This window comes from Oncorhynchus masou, chromosome 24 (assembly GCF_036934945.1).
Source record: "Oncorhynchus masou masou isolate Uvic2021 chromosome 24, UVic_Omas_1.1, whole genome shotgun sequence".
Taxonomy (NCBI): domain Eukaryota; kingdom Metazoa; phylum Chordata; class Actinopteri; order Salmoniformes; family Salmonidae; genus Oncorhynchus; species Oncorhynchus masou.
In genome coordinates this window covers 59,003,008-59,026,960 of record NC_088235.1, presented here as the reverse complement: position 1 = coordinate 59,026,960, position 23,953 = coordinate 59,003,008, and the positions used below count along the sequence as shown (strand labels likewise).

The 23,953-nt window shown below is 41.6% G+C and overlaps 1 protein-coding gene across 1 annotated transcript; it reads right to left on the bottom strand.

Moving 5' to 3' along the window:
- Window positions 1–12,791: 12,791 nt before the first annotated feature.
- On the bottom strand, window positions 12,792–17,489 carry LOC135512393 (very long chain fatty acid elongase 6-like). Its single transcript, XM_064934395.1, has 4 exons — window positions 17,226–17,489; window positions 16,526–16,657; window positions 15,097–15,248; window positions 12,792–14,906 (listed from the first exon to the last, which is right to left on the bottom strand). Exons 1-4 carry the CDS (start codon window positions 17,321–17,323, stop codon window positions 14,479–14,481), a joined length of 810 nt encoding a protein of 269 aa, XP_064790467.1. The 5' UTR covers window positions 17,324–17,489; the 3' UTR covers window positions 12,792–14,478.
- Window positions 17,490–23,953: the final 6,464 nt, after the last annotated feature.

Here is a 23,953-nt window from a genome sequence, read left to right as displayed (position 1 = left end):
GATCGCTGAGATCCTGGTTGAAAACAGCAGAGGTGTATTTAGAGGGCAAGTTGGTCAGGATGATATCTATGAGGGTGCCCATGTTGTACCTGGTAGGTTCCTTGATAATTTGTGTGATATTGAGGGCATCCAGCTTAGATTGTAGGACGGCCGGGGTGTTAAGCAGTTTAGGTCACCTAACTGTACGAACTCTGAAAATAAATGGGGGGGGCAATCAATTCACATATGGTGTCCAGGGCACAGCTGGGAGCAGAGGGGGTCAATAACAAGTGGCAACATTGAGAGACTTATTTCTGGAGAGATGGATTTTTAAAAGTAGTAGCTCGAACTGTTTGGGCATAGACCTGGATAGTAGGACAGAACTCTGCAGGCTCTCTCTACAGTAGATTGCAACTCCGTCCCATTTAGCAGTTCTATGTTGACGGGAATATGTTGTAATTGGGGATGGAAATTCCTAAGCCAGGATTCAGACACGGCTAGGACATCAGGGTGGGCGGAGTGTGCTTAAGCAGTGAATAAAGCAAACTTAGGGAGGAGGCTTCTGATGTTAACATGCATGAACCCAAGGCTTTTCCGTTACAGAAGTCAACAAATGAGAGTGGCTGGGAACACACAGGGCCTGGGTTAACCACTACATCACCAGAGGAACAGAGGGGGAGTAGGATAAGGGTACGGATAAAGGCTATAAGAACTGGTCGTCTAGTGCGTTTGGAACAGAGAGTAAAAGGAGCAGACTTCTGGGCATGGTAGGATAGATTCAGGGCATAATGCACAGACAGGGGCATGGTAGGGTGCGATAAGAACTGGTCGTCTAGTGCGTTCAGAACAGAGAGTAAAAGGAGCAGACTTCTGGGCATGGTAGGATAGATTCAGGGCATAATGCACAGACAGGCGGTGATGCAACCAGTCAGGATGCTCTCGATGGTGCAGCTGTAGAACTTTTTTGAGGATCTGAGGACCCATGCCAAATATTTTCAGTCTCCAGAGGGGGAATAGGCTTTGTTGTGTCCTTTTCACAACTGTATCGGTGTCTCCAACCGTGTGACCACACCAGCCCAGGGCCTCCACATCCATCTTCTTCACCGGTGGGATCGTCTGAGACCAGCCACCCAGACAGTTGATGAAACTGATGAGTATTTTTGTCTTTTGTCTGTAATAAAGCCCTTTTGTGGGCCTGGCTGCCGAGTGGGTGGGTCTGACTCCCAAGTGGGTGAGCCTATTCCCTCCCAGGCCCACCCATAGCTGCATCCTTGCCCAGTCATGTGAAATCCATAGATTAGGGCCTAATGAATTTATTTAATTTGAATGATTTCCTTATGTGAACTGTAACTGAGTAAAATCTTTGAAATTGTTGCATGTTGCGTTTATATTTTGTTCGGTATATATATATATGTTATTATTTTGGGCAGTGTATGTGGATTAATGTACATTTTGCCTTCTCCTAATGGAATTTAATATTCTTTTGTACATGTTTTACCCCAGTCCAGTTGGTGGCAACAATTCTCCTTTTGAGTGTAGTTTTCCATAAAACCCAAAGAAGAAAAAGATGCAATGCTCTTGACCATCCCACTGCTACTGTTCAAGATGACTGTTGGGAATATACTAGTAGACAAGTCAGTGGTTTTGGTTGGACAGTTTGCTGATGAGAGTGGTATGAGGGAGTTGGAGGTTGGCCCTTCTGTAGTGATAAGGGATGTTCCTCATCCTTGTTCTTCATGATGCTCTCTGCGCTTTTAACGGACCTCTGAGACTATCACAGTGCAGGTGCATTTATACGGAGACTTGATTACACACAGGTGGATTGTATTTATCATCATTATTCATTTAGGTCAACATTGGATCATTCAGAGATCCTCACTGAACTTCTGGAGAGAGTTTGCTGCACTGAAAGTAAAGGGGCTGAATAATTTTGCACACCCAATTTTTCAGTTTTTGATTTGTTAAAAAAGTTTGAAATATCCAATAAATGTCGTTCCACTTCATGATTGTGTCCCACTTGTTGTTGATTCTTCACAAAAAATACAGTTTTATATCTTTAAGTTTGAAGCCTGAAATGTGGCAAAAGGTCGCAAAGTTCAAGGGGGCCGAATACTTTCTCAAGGCACTGTACCAACGTTTGAAAGATAGTGAAAAGTGTATTATTTTGAACTACTAATACTTTGCTTGCTAAAAACACCAGGTTATTGATGATTTAAGATGATATTTTCCAAAATGTCACACGCTGACAGAAAGAGAAATCGTACGGCTAATTCCTCGCAATGCTCAGGCATCATCCAATGTCGTTACACAGCAGGCAAATGCTTTGATTGACAACTGCCACAACTATACTGGTCTGACAGACTCTGACACTTACCGTGTCAGATGAGGATTTTACTTTGCCTATAATAATAATAATAATAATCCCAAGCAAACCTCCAGCTTCCAAGAAAGCCATGTTTGAACTGGGCCCAGATGCCACTGCCAATATTGATGTTATCGCCACTCCTTCCAGGCTCACCAATACAAGGTGTGATGCCTTAGAGAAAATGGTTGGCGACAACTCAATGAAAATCAAGGGCTTAAAAAAACTGTTGACTTTGCATGCATGGAAATCAAGGATGTTAAGAAGGTAGCCCACATCGAAAAGCGTGTAGAAAAGGCGGAGGTAAAGATGGACTTGTGCCAAAGAAGAATCGCGGAACTCGAAAGCTACTCCAGACGGTGGAATCTGATACTGTACGGAGTTCCCGAAGCAGATGGGGAGAACGTGCGGCAAGAGACCATCAACGTCTGCCAAGCTATCCTACCCGTGGAGAGGGCTAAACTAGCAGATGTTGTCGACACTGTACATCGCCTTGGCACGAGAAGGCAGGGTGACTCCAAGCCTAGAGGTGTCATTCTCCAGTTCACATCACGGATCTACAGGGATGCCACCTGGAAAGCAGCCAATAAATCTACTTTCCTACGCGATAACTATCTACGTTTTGTTGAAGACCTCTCGAAAGCATACAGAGAAAGGAGAGAAACTGTGGCCAGCTGTGGAAAAGGCTCTTCATCGAAGGGCGCACTTTCATCAACGGATCCGAAATCAACCATAGACTGTGCCTGGTGGTCAACATAGGCTACCTAGATAGCTACCTCGGATGTGAGCAGATCCCACTCCCGGCTCTAAGGTGATTTAACCTTCATTCTAACTGCACAGGACTATTGGAGTAATGGATATTTGCTATCCATAAGTATTACCCTGCGAATCATTACCCGAAGAAACTCAAAGACATTAACATTGATTGTACTTTTTGTGTTGAGCATCCAAAAAAGTTAAACATTTATTTTGGCATTGTCTACATGTAAAACAATTATGGAAAGATATTCACAGTTTTGTAATTGTTAATATTCTTTGACTTTTGTTTTTTTATGGGAGAATGTGCTGCTCGGTTTCCTTAACCATAATAAAGAAACATTTTTACCTTGTGCTAATGGACAAGTCATTCATAAATGTAAATTCATTAATAAAAATGCTTCTGTGTTTTCTATAAGGAATTCGAGCAGTACATTATAGAGACCATTATAGACCATTACAGACCATTATACATGCTTCCAATAAGAAAGCTGTTAAAACAATCAATGTGTGCATCTTAAGGTCTTTGTATAGTCTGTCATTTGTTGTACCCCCTAGCATATGTTATCATTGTCTGTATACTTCCTATATGTATACTGATTTTTCTCCAATTAAAAAACAAACAAAAAAATACTATACTGCAATTCCAACTACAAAACGCCATAGTTTTACAACAACTTGCCTAGATAACAGCTACATTTTTGTTTTGGTCGTTGTTATATATATATATACTCATTCTTTTTTTCCGAGGCTCCGCATGGAAAATATGAATGTTATTTCCAACAACCAATGAGCAGTCTCTTTGGCAATGACAGGGAGTGGCAAGGAGTGGAATGTTCGCTAAAGAGACTGGTACTCAGACTAGATGTTACACATTGTCCTGTAAAGACATACACAAGTATTGTATTGCTATGACCAATCAGGTAAACATGAATAGGTAAATGGGGCATGTAAATGTGTCAAAGTAATTGGTTACAATTAATCATTATTGGTTACAGTTATACTATTTTCTACCTCAACTGCTCATTTTTGTTCAGAATTTCATGTAATTTCTATCTTTCAATAAAGATGTGAGCTCGTTTTCCACAGTTCTTCATGTTTTTGTTGATTATTATGAACCTTTTTCCACTGTAGCTGGCTGTGTGGACTTTCTTGTACAACTGCCATTTTTATGAAAACCTTTCCACAACAAGTAAAAAACAAGCTCTGAATGGGAAAATCGTTTTGAAAGGTCATGCAACTCCGAATTCCAACTTGGGAACGCATGCCTCTTTCTAGAGCTCCGACTTTCTGACCTGAAGATCACTGAAATTTCTCGAAATAGAGTTTCCATTGATCATCCTTGAGATGTTTCTACAACTTGGGAGTCCACCTGTGGTCAATTCAATTGATTGGACATGATTTGGAAAGGCACACACCTGTCTATATAAGGTCTCTGAATGTCTTTGAGTGGCCCAGACAGAGCCTGGACTTGAAGCTAATAGAACATCTCTGGAGAGACCTGAAAATACCTGTGCAGAGACGCTCTTCACCCAACCTGACAGAGTTTGAGACGATCTGCAGAGAAGAATGGGAGAAACTCCCTAAAACAGGTGTGCCAAGCTTGTAGCGTCATACCAAAGAAGACTCGAGGCTGTAATCGCTGCCAATGGTGCTTCAATAAAGTACTCAGTAAAGGGTCTCAATACTTATATAAAATGTTTGTTTTTAAAAAATACATTTGCAAACATTTCTAGAAACCTATTTTTGCTTCGTCACTATGGGGTATTGTGTATAGATTGATGATGGAAGAAAACAATTGAATCAATTTTAGAATAAGGCTGTAACGTAACAAAAAGTTGGAAAACGTCAAGGAGTCTGAATACTTTCCCAATGCACTGTAGGTTATATGTCCACTCTAGCCAACAGTGTGCAGATAGTGCTGGTTGGAAAATGTGCATATTGTTTATGGGATTTTAGAATATTCACATGAAAATCTGTAGCCAATTGGATCGAAAACAGCACTAGTCAGAGTAAATGTTTTATGATTATATCTTGCTCAGCAGACAGAGAATGTCCATTAGAGCCCAAGTGTGTACAGAGGGTGATTGCCAAAATACTAGATTATACACTGGATTGTTACCAGTTTTTGTTACTGTTTATATACCTCTCCAGTATTTATATACTGGATTATTGACATAGCTCACTGTAATATATCTACTGCTGTATATATTATTCTTAGTATATATTTTTGGTGTATATACACATAGATTGCATTTGGATTACTGATAGTGTTATTTGGGTTGTTAACTGGCATTCGTGAGTTCTTGTTTTTTAGTTTTCATTATTATTTGTGTACACTACCGGTCAAAAGTTTTAGTACACCTATTCATTCAAGGGGTTTTCTTTATTTTCTACATTTGTAGAATAATAGTGAAGACATCAAAACTATGAAATAACATGTGAAATCATGTAGTCGCCAAAAAAGTGTTAAACATAGGGTGGCTATTTCACATTCTCCAAATAGTCACCCTTTGCCTTGATGACAGATTTGCACACTTTGCATTCTCTCAACCAGCTTCACCTAGAATGCTTCTCCAACAGTCTTGAATGAGTTCCCACATATGTTGAGCCCTTGTTGGCTGCTTTTTTTTCACTCTGCGGTCCTACCCATCCCAAACCATCTTCATTTGGTTGAGGTCGGGTGATTGTGGAGGCCAGGTCATCCGATGCAGCACTCCATCACTCTCCTTCTTGGTAACACAGCCTGGAGGTGTGTTGGGTCATTGTCCTGTTGAAAAACAAATGATAGTCCCACTACGCCCAAACCAGATGGGATGGCGTATCGCTGCAGAGTGCTGTGGTAACCATGCTGGTTAAGTGTGCCTTGAATTCTAAATAAATCACAGACAGTGTCACCAGCAAAACACCCCCACACCATACCACCTCCTCCTCCATGCTTTACTGTGGGAAATACACATGCAGAGATCATCAGTCTACCCACACCACATCTCACAAAGACACGGCGGTTGGAACCAAAAATCTCAAATTTAGACTCCAGACTAAAGAACACATGTCCACTGGTCTAATATCCATTGCTCGTGTTTCTTGGCCCAAGCAAGTCTCTTCTTTTCATTGGTGTCCTTTAGCAGTGGTTTCTTTGCAGCAATTTGACCATGAAGGCCTGATTCACACAGTCTCCTCTGAACAGTTGATGCTGAGATACGTCTGTTACTTGAACTCTGTGAAACATTTATTTGGGCTGTAATTTCTGAGGCTGGTAACTCTAATGAACTTATCCTCTGCGGCAGAGGAAACTCTGGGTCTTCCATTCCTGTTGCGGTCCTCATGAGAGCCAGTTTCCTCATAGTGCTTGATGGTTTTTGTGACTGCACTTGAAGAAACTTTCAAAGATTGGCTCAAACTTAAGGTTAAGGAAAGAAATTCAACAAATGAACTTAAGAAGGCACAACTGTTAATTGAAATGCATTCCAGGTGACTACCTCATGAAGTTGGTTGAGAGAATGCCAAGAGTGTGCAAAGCTGTCATCAAGTTAAAGGGTGGCTATTTGAAAAATCTCAAATATAAAATATATTTTGATTTCTTTAACACATTTTTTGGTTATGATTCCATGTGTGTTATTTCATAGTTTTGGTGTGTTCACTATTATTCTACATTGTAGAACATAGTATAAATAAAGAAACACCATTGAATGAGTAGGTGTTCTAAAACTTTTGACTGGTAGTGTACTTGGACATTTTTACAGCATTGTTAGGAGCTAGTGACGCAAATATTTTGTTGCACCCACTATAACATCACCTAAACTATTTACGCAACCATAAACTTTGATATCCTTCCTCATTATTGGATATCCTATAGAATTAGGATGCATGTTGTGACTTGCACTAACAATCAATAAATAGTGTAAACCTTTGAGTCTTTGATCATCTGTTACATGCTAAACATATCTATTATAATTGCGGTGTTATTCACCTGCTGTATTGTAATTTCACTTGTGTATTTCACAATGTTCCCCTATGGCTTCACCCTTCCAGCTGACACTAGGGGAGAAAGTTTCTGACATGGAGCTCAATATAACCCACAAGGACGTGATCGTGACCAACAAGGATATAGAGATAGCTGCAGACCTCATAATCTGCTGCACAGGGTTTGAAAATCAACACTGCAGGATATAGTTCCAACCTGAGTAAGTTGCTGAGTAATTGTCTGTCTTATCCACTAGGGGGAGGCTTTGTCTAATGTGTGACTCTAAGGCAGCCGAAACCCCAAGATATACTGCTCAAAGCGCTGTTGATAAAACTATGTTGAGAGTCCAAGGTCTATGAAAAATAGTTTTGCTGGATATATAACAAAAACTTGTTTTATTCATCAAAGTAATTCCTGTGAAAGCAGGTTTTCCTACTTACAAAGCATGTAGAGGTCTGTAATTCTTATCATAGGTACACTTCAACTGTGAGAGACGGAATCTAAAACAAAAATCCAGAAAATCACATTGTATCATGTTTTAGTAATTAATTTGCATTTTATTGCATGACATAAGTATTTTAATACCTACCAACCAGTAAGAATTCCGTCTCTCACAGACCTGTTAATTTTTATTTAAGAAGCCCTCCTGTTCTCCACTCATTACCTGTATTAACTGCACCTGTTTGAACTTGTTACCTGTATAAAAGACACCTGTCCACACACTCAATCAAACAGACTCCAACCTCTCCACAATGGCCAAGACCAGAGAGCTGTGTAAGGACATCAGGGATAAAATTGCAGACCTGCACAAGGCTGGGATGGGCTACAGGACAATAGGCAAGTAGCTTGGTGAGAAGGCAACGACTGTTGGCGCAATTATTAGAAAATGGAAGAAGTTCGAGATGACGGTCAATCACCCTCGGTTTGGGGCTCCATGCAAGATCTCACCTCGTGGGGCATCAATGATCATGAGGAAGGTGAGGGATCAGCCCAGAACTACACCGCAGGACCTGGTCAATGACCTGAAGAGAGCTGGGACCACAGTCTCAAAGAAAACCATTAGTAACACACTACGCCGTTATGGATTAAAATCCTGCAGCGCACGCAAGGTCCTGCTGCTCAAGCCAGCGCATGTACAGGCCCGTCTGAAATTTTCCAATGACCATCTGGATGATCCAGAGGAGGAATGGGAGAAGGTCATGTGGTCTGATGAGACAAAAATAGAGCTTTTTGGTCTAAACTCCACTTGCTGTGTTTGGAGGAAGAAGAAGGATGAGTACAACCCCAAGAACATAATACCAAGCATGGAGGTGGAAACATCATTCTTTGGGGATTTTTTTCTGCAAGGGGACAGGACGACTGCACCGTATTGAGGGGAGGATGGATGGGGCAATGTATTGCGAGATCTTGGCCAATAACCTCCTTCCCTCAGTAAGAGCATTGAAGACGTTGTGGCTGGGTCTTGCAGCATGACAACGACCCGAAACACACAGCCAGGGCAACTAAGGAGTGGCTCCGTAAGAAGCACCTCAAGGTCCTGGAGTGGCCTAGCCAGTCTCCAGACCTGAACCCAATAGAAAATCTTTGGAGGGAGCTGAAAATCCGTATTGCACAGCGACACCCCTGAAACCTGAAGGATCTGAAGAAGGTCTGTGTGGAGGAGTGGGCCAAAATCCCTGCTGCAGTGTGTGAAAACTGGTCAAGAACTACAGGAAACATATGATCTTTGTAATTGCAAACAAAAGTTTCTGTACCAAATATTAAGTTCTGCTTTTCTGATGTATCAAATACTTATGTCATGCAATAAAATGCAAATTAATTACTTAAAAAATCATACAATGTGATTTTCTGGATTTTTGTTTTAGATTTCGTCTCTCACAGTTGAAGTGTACCTATGATAAAAATTACAGACCTCTACATGCTTTGTAAGTGGGAAACAATGTCGATTTTGCAGGTCAAATACTTGTTCTCCCCACTGTATATTTATATTAACTGGCCTATTTAATGTTTGTTTTACTTGGTTACACACCGTATATTACATCATTACAAAGCACCTCACTTGACATCTAGCTCATTGGTCATGTACAGTAAGTAGTATGTTGCTAGGCTAGCTATGCACGTTTGTTTGGGAAGACTGTCCAATCCTAGCCTTAGAATGTATTGTGTACAGTGGGAAAGTATTTTTTACTTTTTGGGGTATGTGTACTTCACTATTTATATTTTTACTGATTTTATTTCACTACATTCCTAAAGAAAATATTTTACTCGTTCAATTTTAAATGCTTAGCACACAATTGATTGAAATTCTCACACTTACGGTCTGGCGGAATCACAAAACACAAATGCATATTTTGTAAATAATGTCTGTTGGTGTGCCCCTGGCTATATTTGTTTTTTACAAGGAAATGGTGCTGTCTGCTTTGCTGTGATACATTTACTTTTGATACTTAAGTACATTAAAACCAAATACTTTTAGACTTTTACTCAAATAGTATTTTACTGGGTGACTTTCCATTTTATTTTTAAAACTTTTGCCTCTTTTTCGCCCCAATTTTTTGATAACCACTTGGTAGTTAGTCTTTTCCCATCACTGCAGTTCTTGTACGGGCTCGGGAGAGGCGAAGATCGACAGCCATGCGTCCCCTGAAACACGACCCGTACAACTGGCGACTGAGTTCAGCTTGCAAGTCCCCGGCCCATCACAAGGAGTCACTAGATTGCGATGGGACAAGGACATCCCGGCCGGCCAAACCCTCCCCTAACCCGGACGACGTTGGGCTAATTGTATGCCGCCTCATGGGTCTCCCAGTCACAGCCGGCTGTGTCACAGCCTGGGATCGAACCCGGGTCTATAGTGACACCTCAAGCACTGCGATGCAATGCCTTAGACCGCGATGCAGCGCCCTAGACCGCTGCGCCACTCGGGAGGCCCGTTACTTTCACTTGAGTAACATTCTAGTAAGGTATCTACACTTTTACTCAAGTATGACAATTGGGTACTTTTACCACCACTGACTGGAAGTCATTCAGGTGGGTATATACACTTTTGTACAATGTGTGTGTCTTAACCTTGTATTGTGCTATCTACATGCATTTACTGTCGTTTCGCTGTTGATAATTCAGATGGATTCCGGGTGATTAGGTCTGGCTCGCAGTCGGCGTTCCAATTCATCCCAGAGGTGTTCGATGGGGTTGAGGTCAGGGCTCTGCGCAGGCCAATCAAATTCTTCCACATCGATTTCGACAAACCATTTCTCTATGGACCTTGCTTTGTGCACAGGGGCATTGTCATGCTGAAACTGGAAAGGGCCTTCCCCAAACTGTTGACGCAAAGTTGGAAGCACAGAATTTTCCAGAATGTCATTGTGTGCTGTAGCATTAATATTTCCCTACACCTGTAGCCCGAACCATAAAAAACAGCCCCTGTTTATTTTATTCCTCATCCACCAAACTTTACAGTTGGCACTATGCATTTGTGCAGATAGTGTTCTCCTGGCATCCGCCAAACCCAGATTCATCCTTCGGATGGTGAAGCGTGATTCAAATCACTCCAGAGAACGCATTTCCACTGCCCTCAGAGTCGAATGGCGCAAGCTTTACACCACTCCAGCCGACGCTTGGCAGACGCTTGTGTGCGGCTGCTCGGCCATGAAAACCCATTTCCTTAAGTTCACAACAAACAGTTATTGTGCTTCCAGAGGCAGTTTGGAGAGGAAAGGGGATACCTAGTCAGTTGTACAACTTAATGCCTTCCACATTTAACCCCAATCCCTCTGAATTAGAGAGTGGGAGGCTGACATAATCAACATCCACGTCTTCGGGCTCCCGGGGAACAACTGCCTTGCTCAGAGGCAGAACGACAGATTTTTACCTTGACAGCTCTGGGATTCGATCCAGCAACCTTTCGGTTACAGGCCCAAAGCTCTAACCACTAGGCTACCTGCTACCCTTGGAAACCCATTTCATGAAGCTCCCGACTAACAGTTCTTGTGCTGACATTCCTTCCAGAGGCAGTTTGGAACTCGGTAGTGATTGATGCAACTGAGGACAGGTGATTTTTACACTTCAGCACTCTGCAATTCCTTTCTGTGAGCTTGTGTGGCCTACCACTTTGCGGCTTAGCCGTTGTTGCTCTTAGGCGTTCCACTTCACAATAACAGCACTTACAGTTGACTGGAGCAGCTCTAGCAGGGCTGAAATATGACAAACTGACTTGTTGAAAAGGTGGCGTCCTATGACAGTGCCACGTTGAAAGTCGTTGAGCTCTTCAGTAAGGCCATTCTACTGCAAATGTTTGTCTATGTAGATTGCATGGTTGTGTGCTTGATTTTATACAGCAATGGGTGTGGCTGAAAGTCAAATCCACTCATTTGAAGGGGTGTCCACATTAGAGGCATGGCTGATTATTTAGGGCCGATTTTTAAGTTTTTATAACAATCGGTTATTGGCATATTTGGATTCCGATTATGGCCGATTACATTGCAATCCACGAGGAGACTGCGTAGCAGGCTGACCACCTGTTATGAGTACAGCAAGGAGCCAAGGTAAGTTGCTAGCTAGCATTAAACTTATCTTTAAAAAACAATCAATCTTAACATAATCACTAGTTAACTACACATGGTTGATAATATTACTAGTTTAACTAGCTTGTCCTGCGTTGCATATAATCAATGCGGTTCGTGTTAATTTATCATCAACCACAGCCTACTTCAAACGGGTGATGATTTAACAAAAGCGCATTGGTGAAAAAAGCACAATCGTTGCACCAATGAAGCTAACCATAACATCAATGCCTTTTTCTGGATATTGGTCGACTCTGGAACATGCGGTCGTACACGTCGATCCAGAGCATCCCAAACATGCTCAATGGGTGACATGTCGGAGTACGCAGGCCATTAAAGAACCGGGACATTTTCAGCTTCCAGGATTTTTTTTACAGATCCTTGCGACATGGGGCCGTGCATTATGTTGAAACATGGTGATGGTGGTGGATGAATAGCACGACAATGGGCCTCAGGATCGCGTCACGGTATCTCTGCGCATTCAAATTGCCATCGATAAAATGCAATTGTCCATAGCTTATGCCTGCTCATAACCCCACCATCGGGGAATCTGTTCATGATGTTGACATCAGCAAACCACTAGCCCACACAACACAAGCAGTCTACCACCTGCCTGGTACAACAAACCGGGATTCATCTGTGAAGTGCCCACTTCTCCAGTGCGGCAGTGGCCATCGAAGGTGAGCATTTGCCGGTTACGTCAAACTGCAGTCAGGTCAAGAAAGCATGCAGATGAGCTTCCCTTGAGATGGTTTGTTCAGAAATCCTTTGGTTGTGCAAACAAACAGTTTCATCAGCTGACCGGGTGGCTGGTCTTAGATGATGCCGTGGAGGTCCTGGGCTGGCGTGGTTACATTTGAGGCTGGTACTTCAAAATTCTCTAAAACATTGAAGGTGGCTTATGGTAGAGAAATTAAGTCAGCTCCGGTCATTCCTGCAGTCAGCATGCCAATTGCACGCTCCCTCAAACTTGACATCTGTGATAATGCGTTGACAAAAATGGCACATGTGGCCTTTGGTCCACAGCACAAGGTGCACTTGAGTGATCAGCTTCTTGATATGCCACACCTGTCAGGTGGATGGATTATCTTGGCAAAGGACAAATGCTCACTAACAGGGATGTAAACATGTGCACATTGAGAAAAAGCACGTATAGAACATTCCTGGCATATTTTATTTCAGCTCATGAAAACTTTGTTCAGTGTATTTCAAATTTCCTTCCGTAGCAATGAAAGCCAATAATGAATTACTGTACATCAGTCCTCATCTCCCCCTCCCAGTGACATTTTTCCTATGTCACTAACCAAATGTAGTTACTTGACTGTGTAACAAACAATGATTTAAATGTGTCAAGTTCTTTCACAGTCAAATCTGACTATAGCTAGCATTGAAAGACGCTACAAACGTCTCATTTGGGACACAAGTACAACATCTGCCACCTACTTGCTTGTTTACCGGGTTATAGCAAATCACAGGATTTAAAAACAGATTTCAAAAGAGTGCTTTATTATAGTACATTTCAAATATTAGAAGGCTTTAGTTGGTCCGTTTTCATTTATAACACGTAGTACATGTCAATGTCAAACACGTCGGATCAGGATCACAGAATTCATCGGCTGATGGCCATCTGCTCAATATGGCAATACAAAAAGATAATCTTGACATAGGGTTGTTCAGCATCATTTGGCACATCTTAAAATACATTTAGCTTTTTTCTGCTGCAAATTTTAACAAAATATAAACATGTCATTCAAATTCCACTGGCAAGTTTAGTTAGAGTGAAAATGGTGTTTAAGGCTCATCCCCCCCCCCCAGGAAAAAAAAATACATTCATACTCCCTTTAACCTGTAAAGACCAATAAATATTATTCATTAAATAAACAGAACAGAATTATCAGCAAGACAAATATATGCATGTCAAGATACCAAGTCTCCAGCTACTTAAAAAAAACAATCTCAACATTCCCTTTCTAAAAAACAACTTTAGAATGAGGTGGGACAAAAATACCTGACATTTTCACAGCAGAACAGGCTTTTAGTTAGGACTTCCTTTCAGGATACACAGCATTCTCACCAGAAAGTGACAGTGAAACCTAAAACCACTCCTGTGTTGCATCAGAACAAAGCAACATGGCATTGCTTGCATCCAAAGAGCACAAAAATAAACAAGTCATCTCTGGTGCAAATCTTTTGGGGATTAATTGTGTAGTGAGAAACCATGGGAAAGTTTGACTTTTCCGGCACTATTCCAGCTGCCATCATACGATCAAATAAATACATTTATATGAACACCCGACAAGTAGCTGCTTTCAGGAAGATTCCTTTGAGTTAGAACACAACTACACCATTTAAAGTGACCAAATATCTCACAGGGTGAGTTTTGGAAACCAGTTCAGAGAAACCAAAGGCCCACACCTACGAGACAGTCAGTGAAATATGCTGGTGTAGGCTGATCCAAGGTAATGTGAAATGCCAAATATTGGGGTTGGGTATGGGCGTACCAGCTGCCAGCCCTCTTATTGGTCCATTGACAAGCTCAGAAGAGAACCATGAAAATGTGTATGAAAACCAGTCGCACCAGCCTGAACAGAAACTCGCAGGGGGTGCCATTACATGTGCCTTTTGAAAAGCACAGATCGGAACTATGATACAAAGAGCAACATCTTCATGAAAACATTTCTGTAAACACTTCAGACAGTGGAGGTCACTCGACAGGTTCAGGAAAATAGTTCACTGCTGGTAAACTAATGGCATAAGGTGTATAGGGAATGGATAGACTTATCGCTGCCATTGTCGCGAAAAGCTTAAAACCGGGCCCTGTCAGGCAATGTAGCAATCCCTCCCCCCACAATTTAGTCCATCTTGGCGCTCTTGCCACCTTTGCCTTTCATGTAGGTCTGGTAGAAGAAGGAGGAGAAGAGGAGCAGGTAGCTGAGGTACATGAGGGAGCTCCACATAATGTTGTTCAGGTAGGAGTGGCAGTCCCCCTCCTGCATCCAGTGGTAGACCAGCCAACTGACCGTCAGCCCCATGGCCATCTGAGCAATCTGGAAGGTGGTGATGACCACGGCAAAGGGGCGTGGCACCCGGTAGCCGGCTGCCCGCACCGCGTAGTAGCTATACATGAGTGCGTGAACAGAGTAGTTCATGGTCATGAACCAGCCGCCTCCAGCCACTTGATCCTTGTAGGAGTACCAGGAGTAGAGCAGCACGGTAATGTGGTGGTACCAGTGCAGGAAGATCAGCCGCTGCTTACGGAGCACAATGAATGCTGTGTCGCCTGTGGAGGTCATTGAGAGGATACATCAGGACCGACAAAGTTATGGTCCCAGACATGCAGACGCACTTAAACATTTACTGCACATCTTCGACTAAGTTATATGGTTTGCCATAAATTAGACACTCATGGTAGGGGTGGACAAATTGCCAAGTTCAGACAAACGACTGGCAGTTCCATCCCCGGTTCTTACCCAGTTCAGGGGCTTTGCTCAGGACAAAGGCATAGGCCCAGAACTTGCTCACTGGTCCATTGTAGAAGCTCTGGTCACATATAGACTGTCTGAAACCGCTGGTTGAGAGGACATACAGCATGTACCATCCTGTTCGAATTGCTCCAATGATACTGCAATTAAAATAAAGTTAAGCATTGCACTAGAGGGCAAGAGCAAAACTAAAAGTTACACTAGCAGGCTTGTATCATCGTGTGCATGTCTAGTCAATCTATTCGTTGAGAACGCTGAAACAATCCATGGCCGAGTCGGTGCCACATGTTCATTTGTGCCAAAATCACAATCAAACAAGTTAGCTTGCAAAATCAGCAGGCTATGCTTTGAAATAGGCTTGTTGTAGTTCCATCTTTATTTGTATTATTTAGCTTTAATGCAGTCATTGGTGTGCTTATCAATGCACAAGCACCTTTTACACCCCCACCTATCAATTAAGTTATTATATTAAGTCATCCACAACTTTCGCTGTGTGAAGTCAATACATTTTGTCATTAGTAATGTTCAAATAAAAATAAATAGCAACCATTCCTCAAATGAAGGGGATGATGCAACATTTACAATGAGGGAACCTGATGCCTTTGGTCCGCAACTCATAGCGCAGACACTTCATTCAGGATAAATGGAGTAAGCCCCCCCGAGTTACCTGTTCACTGGCAGGTTAAGTTCTGAAGGATTTGTTGCCAAATATACCCGGCTAAAGAGTTAAGCCATTTGTGAATCCGGTGATCCCCGAGTTGAACTCTGAGTTCACGAAAGTTACATCACTAACTCCTTAAACTACATATGTAGTATAGGCTTCCTGACAGCATGTCACTAGGGCAGGGTTCCACAACCCCGTTCCTGAAGCGCTACCCTCCTGTAGATTTTAACTAACCCGATTCCTTTTATCAACCGGCTAATTATTAGAAGCAGGTGCACTAAATTAGGGTTGGAGTGAAAAACCTACAGGATAGAAGCATTCCAGGAAAAGGGTTGAAAGCCCTGCACTAGGAAGACATGTAGTAAGGTCCCGTTGGCATCTAGGAAACTGCCCTTACAAAGCAGTGCACATGTACAGTATGCTTAGTTCCACCACATGAAAAGATGCTGCACAAAACAAGTCTTCATTTCAGCACAAAGAAAAATCTTAAAACAGTAGGAGTAAGAATTTTAAACACTTAAATGATTATGACAGCCATCTTTCTACCACCAGGATTGTTAACAGATGGATGCATAATGAAAGTGACTTGCTGGCAGATGTAAAAAAAAAACTTTAAGTTCACAATATAGATTTAAACCTTAGGGTATTTCAGTTTCCAGATACATGACAAGATTACTGTTGGCAAACAGACCGTGTACATCTTCCATTCACTCAAATGTCAGAGGTAAATGTGGGTGTTCTGTGTTAACTCACCTGAAGATGGCCAGGCTGAGTGACCACAGCACCAGTGGTCTGCGCAGACTAAGTTTAGGCCTCTCCTTCATGAAATGTTGGCCTCCAAAGACCAGCGCTGCATACAGGCCACAGAACACAAAGGCTTTGCTCCTGGTGAGAGAGAAACATGTCAGTAAGTTTCCTTCGATTGTGCCCATGGCAAAGTTACTCAGCTGCAATGCATTTCAGTGATTGAGCACACCCTAGGACTTTAATGAAGTGATTTTTTTTACATTCACTATTACTCATGCTGAAGGTATTTAACATGGCACACCCAGTTTACTATGGTGATAAGTGACATTTGACTAAAGCAATCAGCCCTAGCCACTTCTGTTGATAGTAGTTGGCTTGAAATGAAATGTTACATTTGTACAAAATCTTTTCCCATGCTGTTTAGATGACTTTTTTACAAGACATCCTGAGTAAACCACTACTAGGTGGATATTCTAATTTCAAAAGCAACAGAACGTGGCTGTTATTTGAGTAATAAGGTGGTAAAGAAATGTGTATAATAGAGTTAGCTTCAACCTTAGCCTGTCAGAATTGTGACGTCACACCTGACGCTCTTCAATTTGAAGTGATCAAGGGCGACACCTGACCCTGACTCAGCTGTCCTGTTCGACCACACGAACAAAGTGATTTCATCATTATTTTGAAACCAAACAAATGTTAAACATACCAGTTTTCTTGCATCCATTGGATAGCGCCTCGCTCGTCAAATTGCTGCTCGAAACTATATTGAGAAAGTGGCACTTGATGATATTCAGTCTCATTCATTTTCGGTCTTGCTCTCTCTAAACTAGGCTATGTATAATTTATTCTCTGTGATTTAAAATCCCAGTAGATAGGAGGCTACCTAGACTGATGTTAGCTTAATCATAAACGCGCACATGCGTCCTCTCCAACACTACTCTACTCACACCTGATTTTATTTACGCACAAATAAACCTTTACTATATACGGGCGTGGACTATGATGGGCTTTTGCCCTGCCCTCTCTCCTCCCACTGTGGGAGGATACTTTTGGAATTTTGGTTTCGAACAAGGTCGTTATAAAATGCGTAACCAAAGGAAAACTCACAGAACTAACAGTAGGCCTATAATTTATTATTTAGGTATGCTAACTTTGCAGGTTACACATTATTACTTTGTAGCTGCGAAAATGCCGAAGCACGTGGCAGACAGACAAATGTGCTGCAGATAACAGGTTGCCAGATTTGGTCAGATTGATCTGAATGTGTCTTAAGGCTTTGACCCCCACATTGCAAAATCATAACCTGGCAACTCCGCCGAATTTGAAAAGAATCCTTGAGCACACAATTTGATTGATGTCATAAATAGTGAGGACAGTTGGTTACCATGCCAATGGGCAAGCTGGGTACATAAAATAGCTCCAGAATGTTCAGTTTCCCACACACTTAATTGTATAACACACAGCGAGTCAGCTAGTAGTTTGAGTTGTTAATGTTTACTCATTGTCTTTGAGTATTAGGCTATATTTGTCTTCAAAATGTCACAGCGTGCCCACAAGGAAGGGCTGTGCAATATCAAGATTTTATGTTTGGTTATTTTCTGTCTCATAAAGCTAGTTTTTGCAAAGCCAACTCCTGCAAATGTTTTTGTTTCATCATCATCGCTGGAGAACATGACTTTGATCAACCCTGTTCAGAACAACCCCGATGTCAGAACCCCAAAACTGACCCATTTTGTAAACACATTGCTTGGACAATTTGAGAGTTTGCTGGTGAAAGGTGAGACAGGAATCCAGAAGTTAGTTTAGGCCTAGCGTTAACAGAATGAAGTCAGAGAGGCAAATGTCTAAGCTTGGGTTGTGGCAACATTTGACATTTTCCTCTGATTTCCCACAGATGGTACTTCTCCAGGTAATTTGGACCAGGTGACTCAAGGATATCCCGAACCCTACACAAATGCTAAAGACCCCCAGGGTCTTGTGAAGTCCCTAATGTCTGTTCTACAGACTTACAAGAAGCAAACAGCATCGCAAGGTGATTTGCCCATTATTCTGTTCCTACTCTTTGTGTGAATGCACAAACCTGTGTGAATTTCACAATTGCTGAATTGTAAAATCCCATTGTGAAATGGATTGTACATTTTGTTCCATTGCAGGCAATGAACACGTCTTCAAACTGTGGGGAAAAGCTCCAAAAACAAAGAAGAGCACCAATGAAATCAAACCCAGAGTCAACATATTGACTGACCCCAATTACTTTGAGCCACTTGTGAAAGTTAACATGATTTTGGGCCTCTTTTTCTATGGCTTCATTGTGATAGGTACAGTAGCTACATAACATTCTGCTGTCTTTTTACTGCATGGAAATGTACTGTTCATCAGTTGATATTGATATAGCTTTAATGTAGATCTGCTTTGTATATTAAAATGAGAAGCAGCTGGGGTATGTTGCAGCAACAATGTTATCACGTTTGGTCTGTGCCTGGGCTTTTTTCACCAGTGTTTATCTACGACTCTGTCCGAGTTTCCATGGAGGCCAGAAGAAGATCTGACGCTCTAGCTGATGCCAGGCTGAAGAGAAAAGAACCACCCCCTGTTGAACCACAGTCAACTTTATCCAAATGTACACTCTCTATGATGCCTTACTCTGTGTGCCGTTAACTTGCTTGAACGTGTGATCCCTGGCTAAGTTAAGTCTACTCTGACTGCAGGGTCTCACATAATGTTGTAACAATGCCCTCTTTCCTTTTAGATCGGCAGAGCATTGCTTCACTGTTTCATTTGGAAAATACATCATCCATAGCTGACGGTTTGAAGGTAAATTATCCCAAGGTTGCATCATTTATTTTGAAGATATATATATATATATATATATTTGTGAGATGCAATAGCAGTAGTCAAAACAAGCTGTACATTTTTCAAACTGTCTATGTATGTGTTTAAACTGTTAATGACTGAGTCTGTGTGTTGTATAAGTGTATTTCAAACATTATTGTTGTGTTGCTTCTGTAGGAAGAGTCTGAGTCAAACATACAATTTGCAGAATGTGCAAATGGAAAGAGTGCTGTCAGCCTTAGAGAGTGGGAGCCTCTGCCTAGTGAGTTACTGTAGATTGATCACCCACTATTTTGTTACTGAGAGATTAGATGTAATTATCTTTAGGTGTATGTTTTTCAGTGCATAAAACAGTGAATTACTGATCATAATCACACCAAACATTGTAATTAATGTAAAGCTTGTAAAAATGTAAACTTGTACAGATATGCAGCACTCATATGTACAACATGAGTTATTAGATGGGCTTCATTTCTTCCTCAGATATTCAAGAGAACTCTATGTCTGCCAATCTGGCTCTGAACCCATTTGACTCCGATATAGAGGAAGTTGTATCTGCATAGGTTGTTCATGGTGAAGATTCTCCTCTATGCCTAGATTATTTATCATATCGGGCCACGTGGAGATATTACATTTATTTTGTCCTCATTTTTTTCCCCAGAGTCTCAGCTGACTGATGTTTGCGTCAACTGAGGACCACGTCTTAATACCGAGTGACATTTAATGGAAGCAACAGAAATGAACTCTCCAAATAAGATAATGTTGAGACTGCCACCTTTGAAGACCGCCACTTTCTGTCTCATCACTTAGCCCAATACTTACGTTAGTAATAAACATATCTTGCATTCAAAATATAGGCCTATGTGAAACGTAGTTTTTGGTATATATGATTACTGCTATATTAATTTATTTCTTGATTACTTATGAAAATGTAAAAAGAGAATGGTAAGATTAAATTAACAATGTTGTTAGTTACAAATATTATTGTGTTGTAAATGCTGTACATTATTTCCATTATTATGTTTGTTTTTAATACTGTTAATCTGCAAACATCAATATAGCAATATTATACTGTTGCTCATTTTTGGTTTCCTAGGTGTTAGGCCTCGCCTTTTCCCCAAAGAGAGCTATGACTTGTATCCTCTGATGCTCTAATTAAACAATATTTATCCAACAGCTCCCTATTTTACCATACTATACATCACAGGAGGCTCCCCAAGGGGAAGATGGCTCATTATAAGGGCTGGAATGGGATCAAACACATTTTTTTTACCTTTCTTTTACTAGGCAAATCAGTTAAGAACAAATTCTTATTTTCAATGACAGCCTAGGAACAGGTTAACTGCCTGTTCAGGGTCAGAACGACAGATTTGTACCTTGTCAGCTCGGGGGTTTGAACTTGCAACCTTTCGGTTACTAGTCCAACACTCTAACCACTAGGCTACCCTGCTGCCACATGGTGCAACACAAGGTGCAACCAACCTCTGCTATATAATTAATGATAAGTTGCTAATAGAAGTCAACTTGGCTGATAAGAACTAGTTACAAATAAACAAGATAGGCAAGCTTGGGTATGTTTTATTAAAAAACAAATATTTATTGAACTTTTGAGCCCATCAAGCTGATCATCCCCTTTTGGCATAGCTTTTAAATGAGCTGTAGTTTATTACGGTGTCTGTGACTTTCCTATGATGACACAGACTGCAGAGCAACAGAACCTACCCAGTTAAACAATGCAGTTAACCTGGTTCTGTTTGATTCTAATTAACATTCTTCCAGAAGAGCCTAGTTCCTGGAAAGAATTGAATTCGTCAACCTCAGGTTGTTTTCTCTGAGATAGAGAATGTCTTGTATACTGTAGGAATGCACTGACAACATGATTACAGACACAAGTGGGGCTGGAAGTGAGAAATGCTGCCATCTTCTGGTGTAATCATTAGTCCAAACCTTAGCAAATAATTGCATTTTGCAACAAAAACGAGAGTTTCTATTGGTCAGATTCAGGTAAGTTCCGTTGGCGCTGTTTGGTTCCTATTGAATAGAAAATAATTAGTGATGAGATGAAAAGGTATTGTGGGTTGGATATATATAGGCCTAGCATTTAAAAAAAATCTGGCTTAGGCGAGGGAGAATGAAAAATAGTCCACATTTACAGGCTGGAATGGGCTCCCTACGGTGTGATTTCTAATCTGCAGGGCTTGTGGGCTGGGTGAGAGTCGACCTCTGTGTGCAGCAGAACCCACCATATACATTCCCACTACAAACAGGGCTGAGGTGTGGGTGGTTTGTTCAGGGAGACCTATACGTGGGTGCTTTCCCTCTCCGAGCACTAAACATACTTCTGACAGGCCACAGTAAACTACACACCAGTTATTGCACATAAAGAGGATATAGAGAAATGAGGGAAGCTTTGGACAGGGCTTAGTGGGGGTTTTGTATGTGAAGTTGGGTTTGAAAAACCATGAGTTATGGGTGGCCTTGCACCTTTGCATAGTGCATATCATGGTTCACTGCTTCGCGGTTTTACTTCAGGTGAGCTCAGAGGAATAACAACAAGTATGTGGTAAGTGTGTAGTGATGAGACAGTAGAACAGGGGTCGCAGAGGGAGATTTAAGAATGATTCCCCAGTGAGTGAGGTTGTTTCCACCCAGCCACCTCAGCTCATGGTCCTCTCTCATAGCATGTCCAAAACGTAAGAATAATGCAATGTTGTTGTGGCTGTGAACAAATAACATGGAATTGCTTGAGGAATACTTACACTACACTTGGGCTCTGCAATGTCTGGATAACTATAGAGGGGGTGAGGTATAAAAATATGGTTTATTCAATGAGCAAAAACTGAATTATTACTGGTAGGCTACGTGGACAGAGTGGATGACTCATCCCAGGTTGCAGTCAAGGCAAGGCAAATCAAATGTTATTGGTCACGTACACATGGTTAGCAGATGTTATTGCGAGCATAGCGAAATGCTTGTGCTTCTAGTTCCGACGGTGCAGTAATATCTAACAAGTAATCTAACAATTCCACAACAACTACTTAATACAAACAAATCTAAGTAAAGCGAAGGAATAAGAATATATACATATAAATATATGGATGTGCGATGACCGAGTGGCATAGGCAAGATGAAATAGATGGTACAAAAGTGCAGTATATACAGTGGCAAGAAAAAGTATGTGAACCCTTTGGAATTATATGGATTTCTGAATAAATTGGTCATATAATTAGATTTGATCTTCATCTAAGTTACAACAACAGACAAACAGTCTCATTAAACTAATAACACACAATTTATTGTATTTTTCTTGTCCATATTGAATACATCATTTAAACATTCACAGTGTAGGTTGGAAAAAGTATGTGAACCCCTAGGTTAATGACTTGGAGTCAGGAGTCAGCTAACCTGGAGTACAATCATTGAGACAAGATTGGAGATGTTGGTTAGAGCTGCCGTGCCCTATAAAAAACACTAGAAAAAATTGAGTTTTCTATTCACAAGAAGCATTGCCTGATGTGAATCTCGAGCAAAAGAGATCTCAGAAGACCCAACATTAAGAATTGTTGACTTGCATTAAGCTGGAAAGGGTTACAAAATAATCTCTAAAAGCCTTGATGTTCATCAGTCCACGGTAAGACAAATTGTCTATTAATGGAGAAAGTTCAGCACTGTTGCTACTCTTCCTAGGAGTGGCCGTCCCGCAAAGATGACTGCAAGAGCACAGCTCAGAATGCTCAATGATGTTAAGAAGAATCTTAGTGTCAGCTAAAGACTTAAAGAAATCTCTGGAACATGCTAAAATCTCTGTTGATGAGTCTACGATAAGTGAAACACTAAACAAGAATGATGTTCATGGGAGGACACCACAGAAGAAGCCACTGCTGTCCAAAAAAACTATGTTGCACGTCTGAAGTGGACAGATTAAACTAAAGTTGAGTTGTTTGGAAGAAACACATAACACTATATGTGGAGAAAAAAAAGGCACAGCACACCAACATCAAAACCTCATCCCAACTGTAAAGTATGCTGAAGGGAGAATCCTGGTTTGGAGCTGCTTTGCTGCCTCAGGGCCTGGACAGCTTGCTAAAAGTTTGTTAGGGTTTTAGGTGACAAGGCAAATTTCTTCAGCCTTCTTCACCACAATGTCTGTGTGGGTGGACCTTTTCAGTTTGTCCGTGTTGTGTACGCAGAGGAACTTAAAACTTTCCACCTTCTCCACTGCTGTCCCGTCAATGTGGTTAGCGGGGTGCTCCCTCTGCTGTTTCCTGAAGTCCACTGTCATCTCCTTTGTTTTGTTGACATTGAGCGAGAAGTTGTTTTCCTGACACCACACTCTGAGTGCCCTCACCTCCTCCCTTAAGGCTGTCTCGTCGTTGATGGTGATCAAGCCTATGTCTGCAAACTTGATGTTTGATTTGGAGGTGTGCATGACCATGCAGTCATGAGTGAACAGGGAGTACAGGAGGGGGCTGAGAACGCACCCTTGTGGAGCCACAGTTTTGAGGATGTGAATTGGAGATGTTATTTCCTACCTTCACCACCTGGGGGCAGACCATCAGGAAGTCCAGGACCCAGTTGCACAGGGCGGGGTTGAGACCCAAG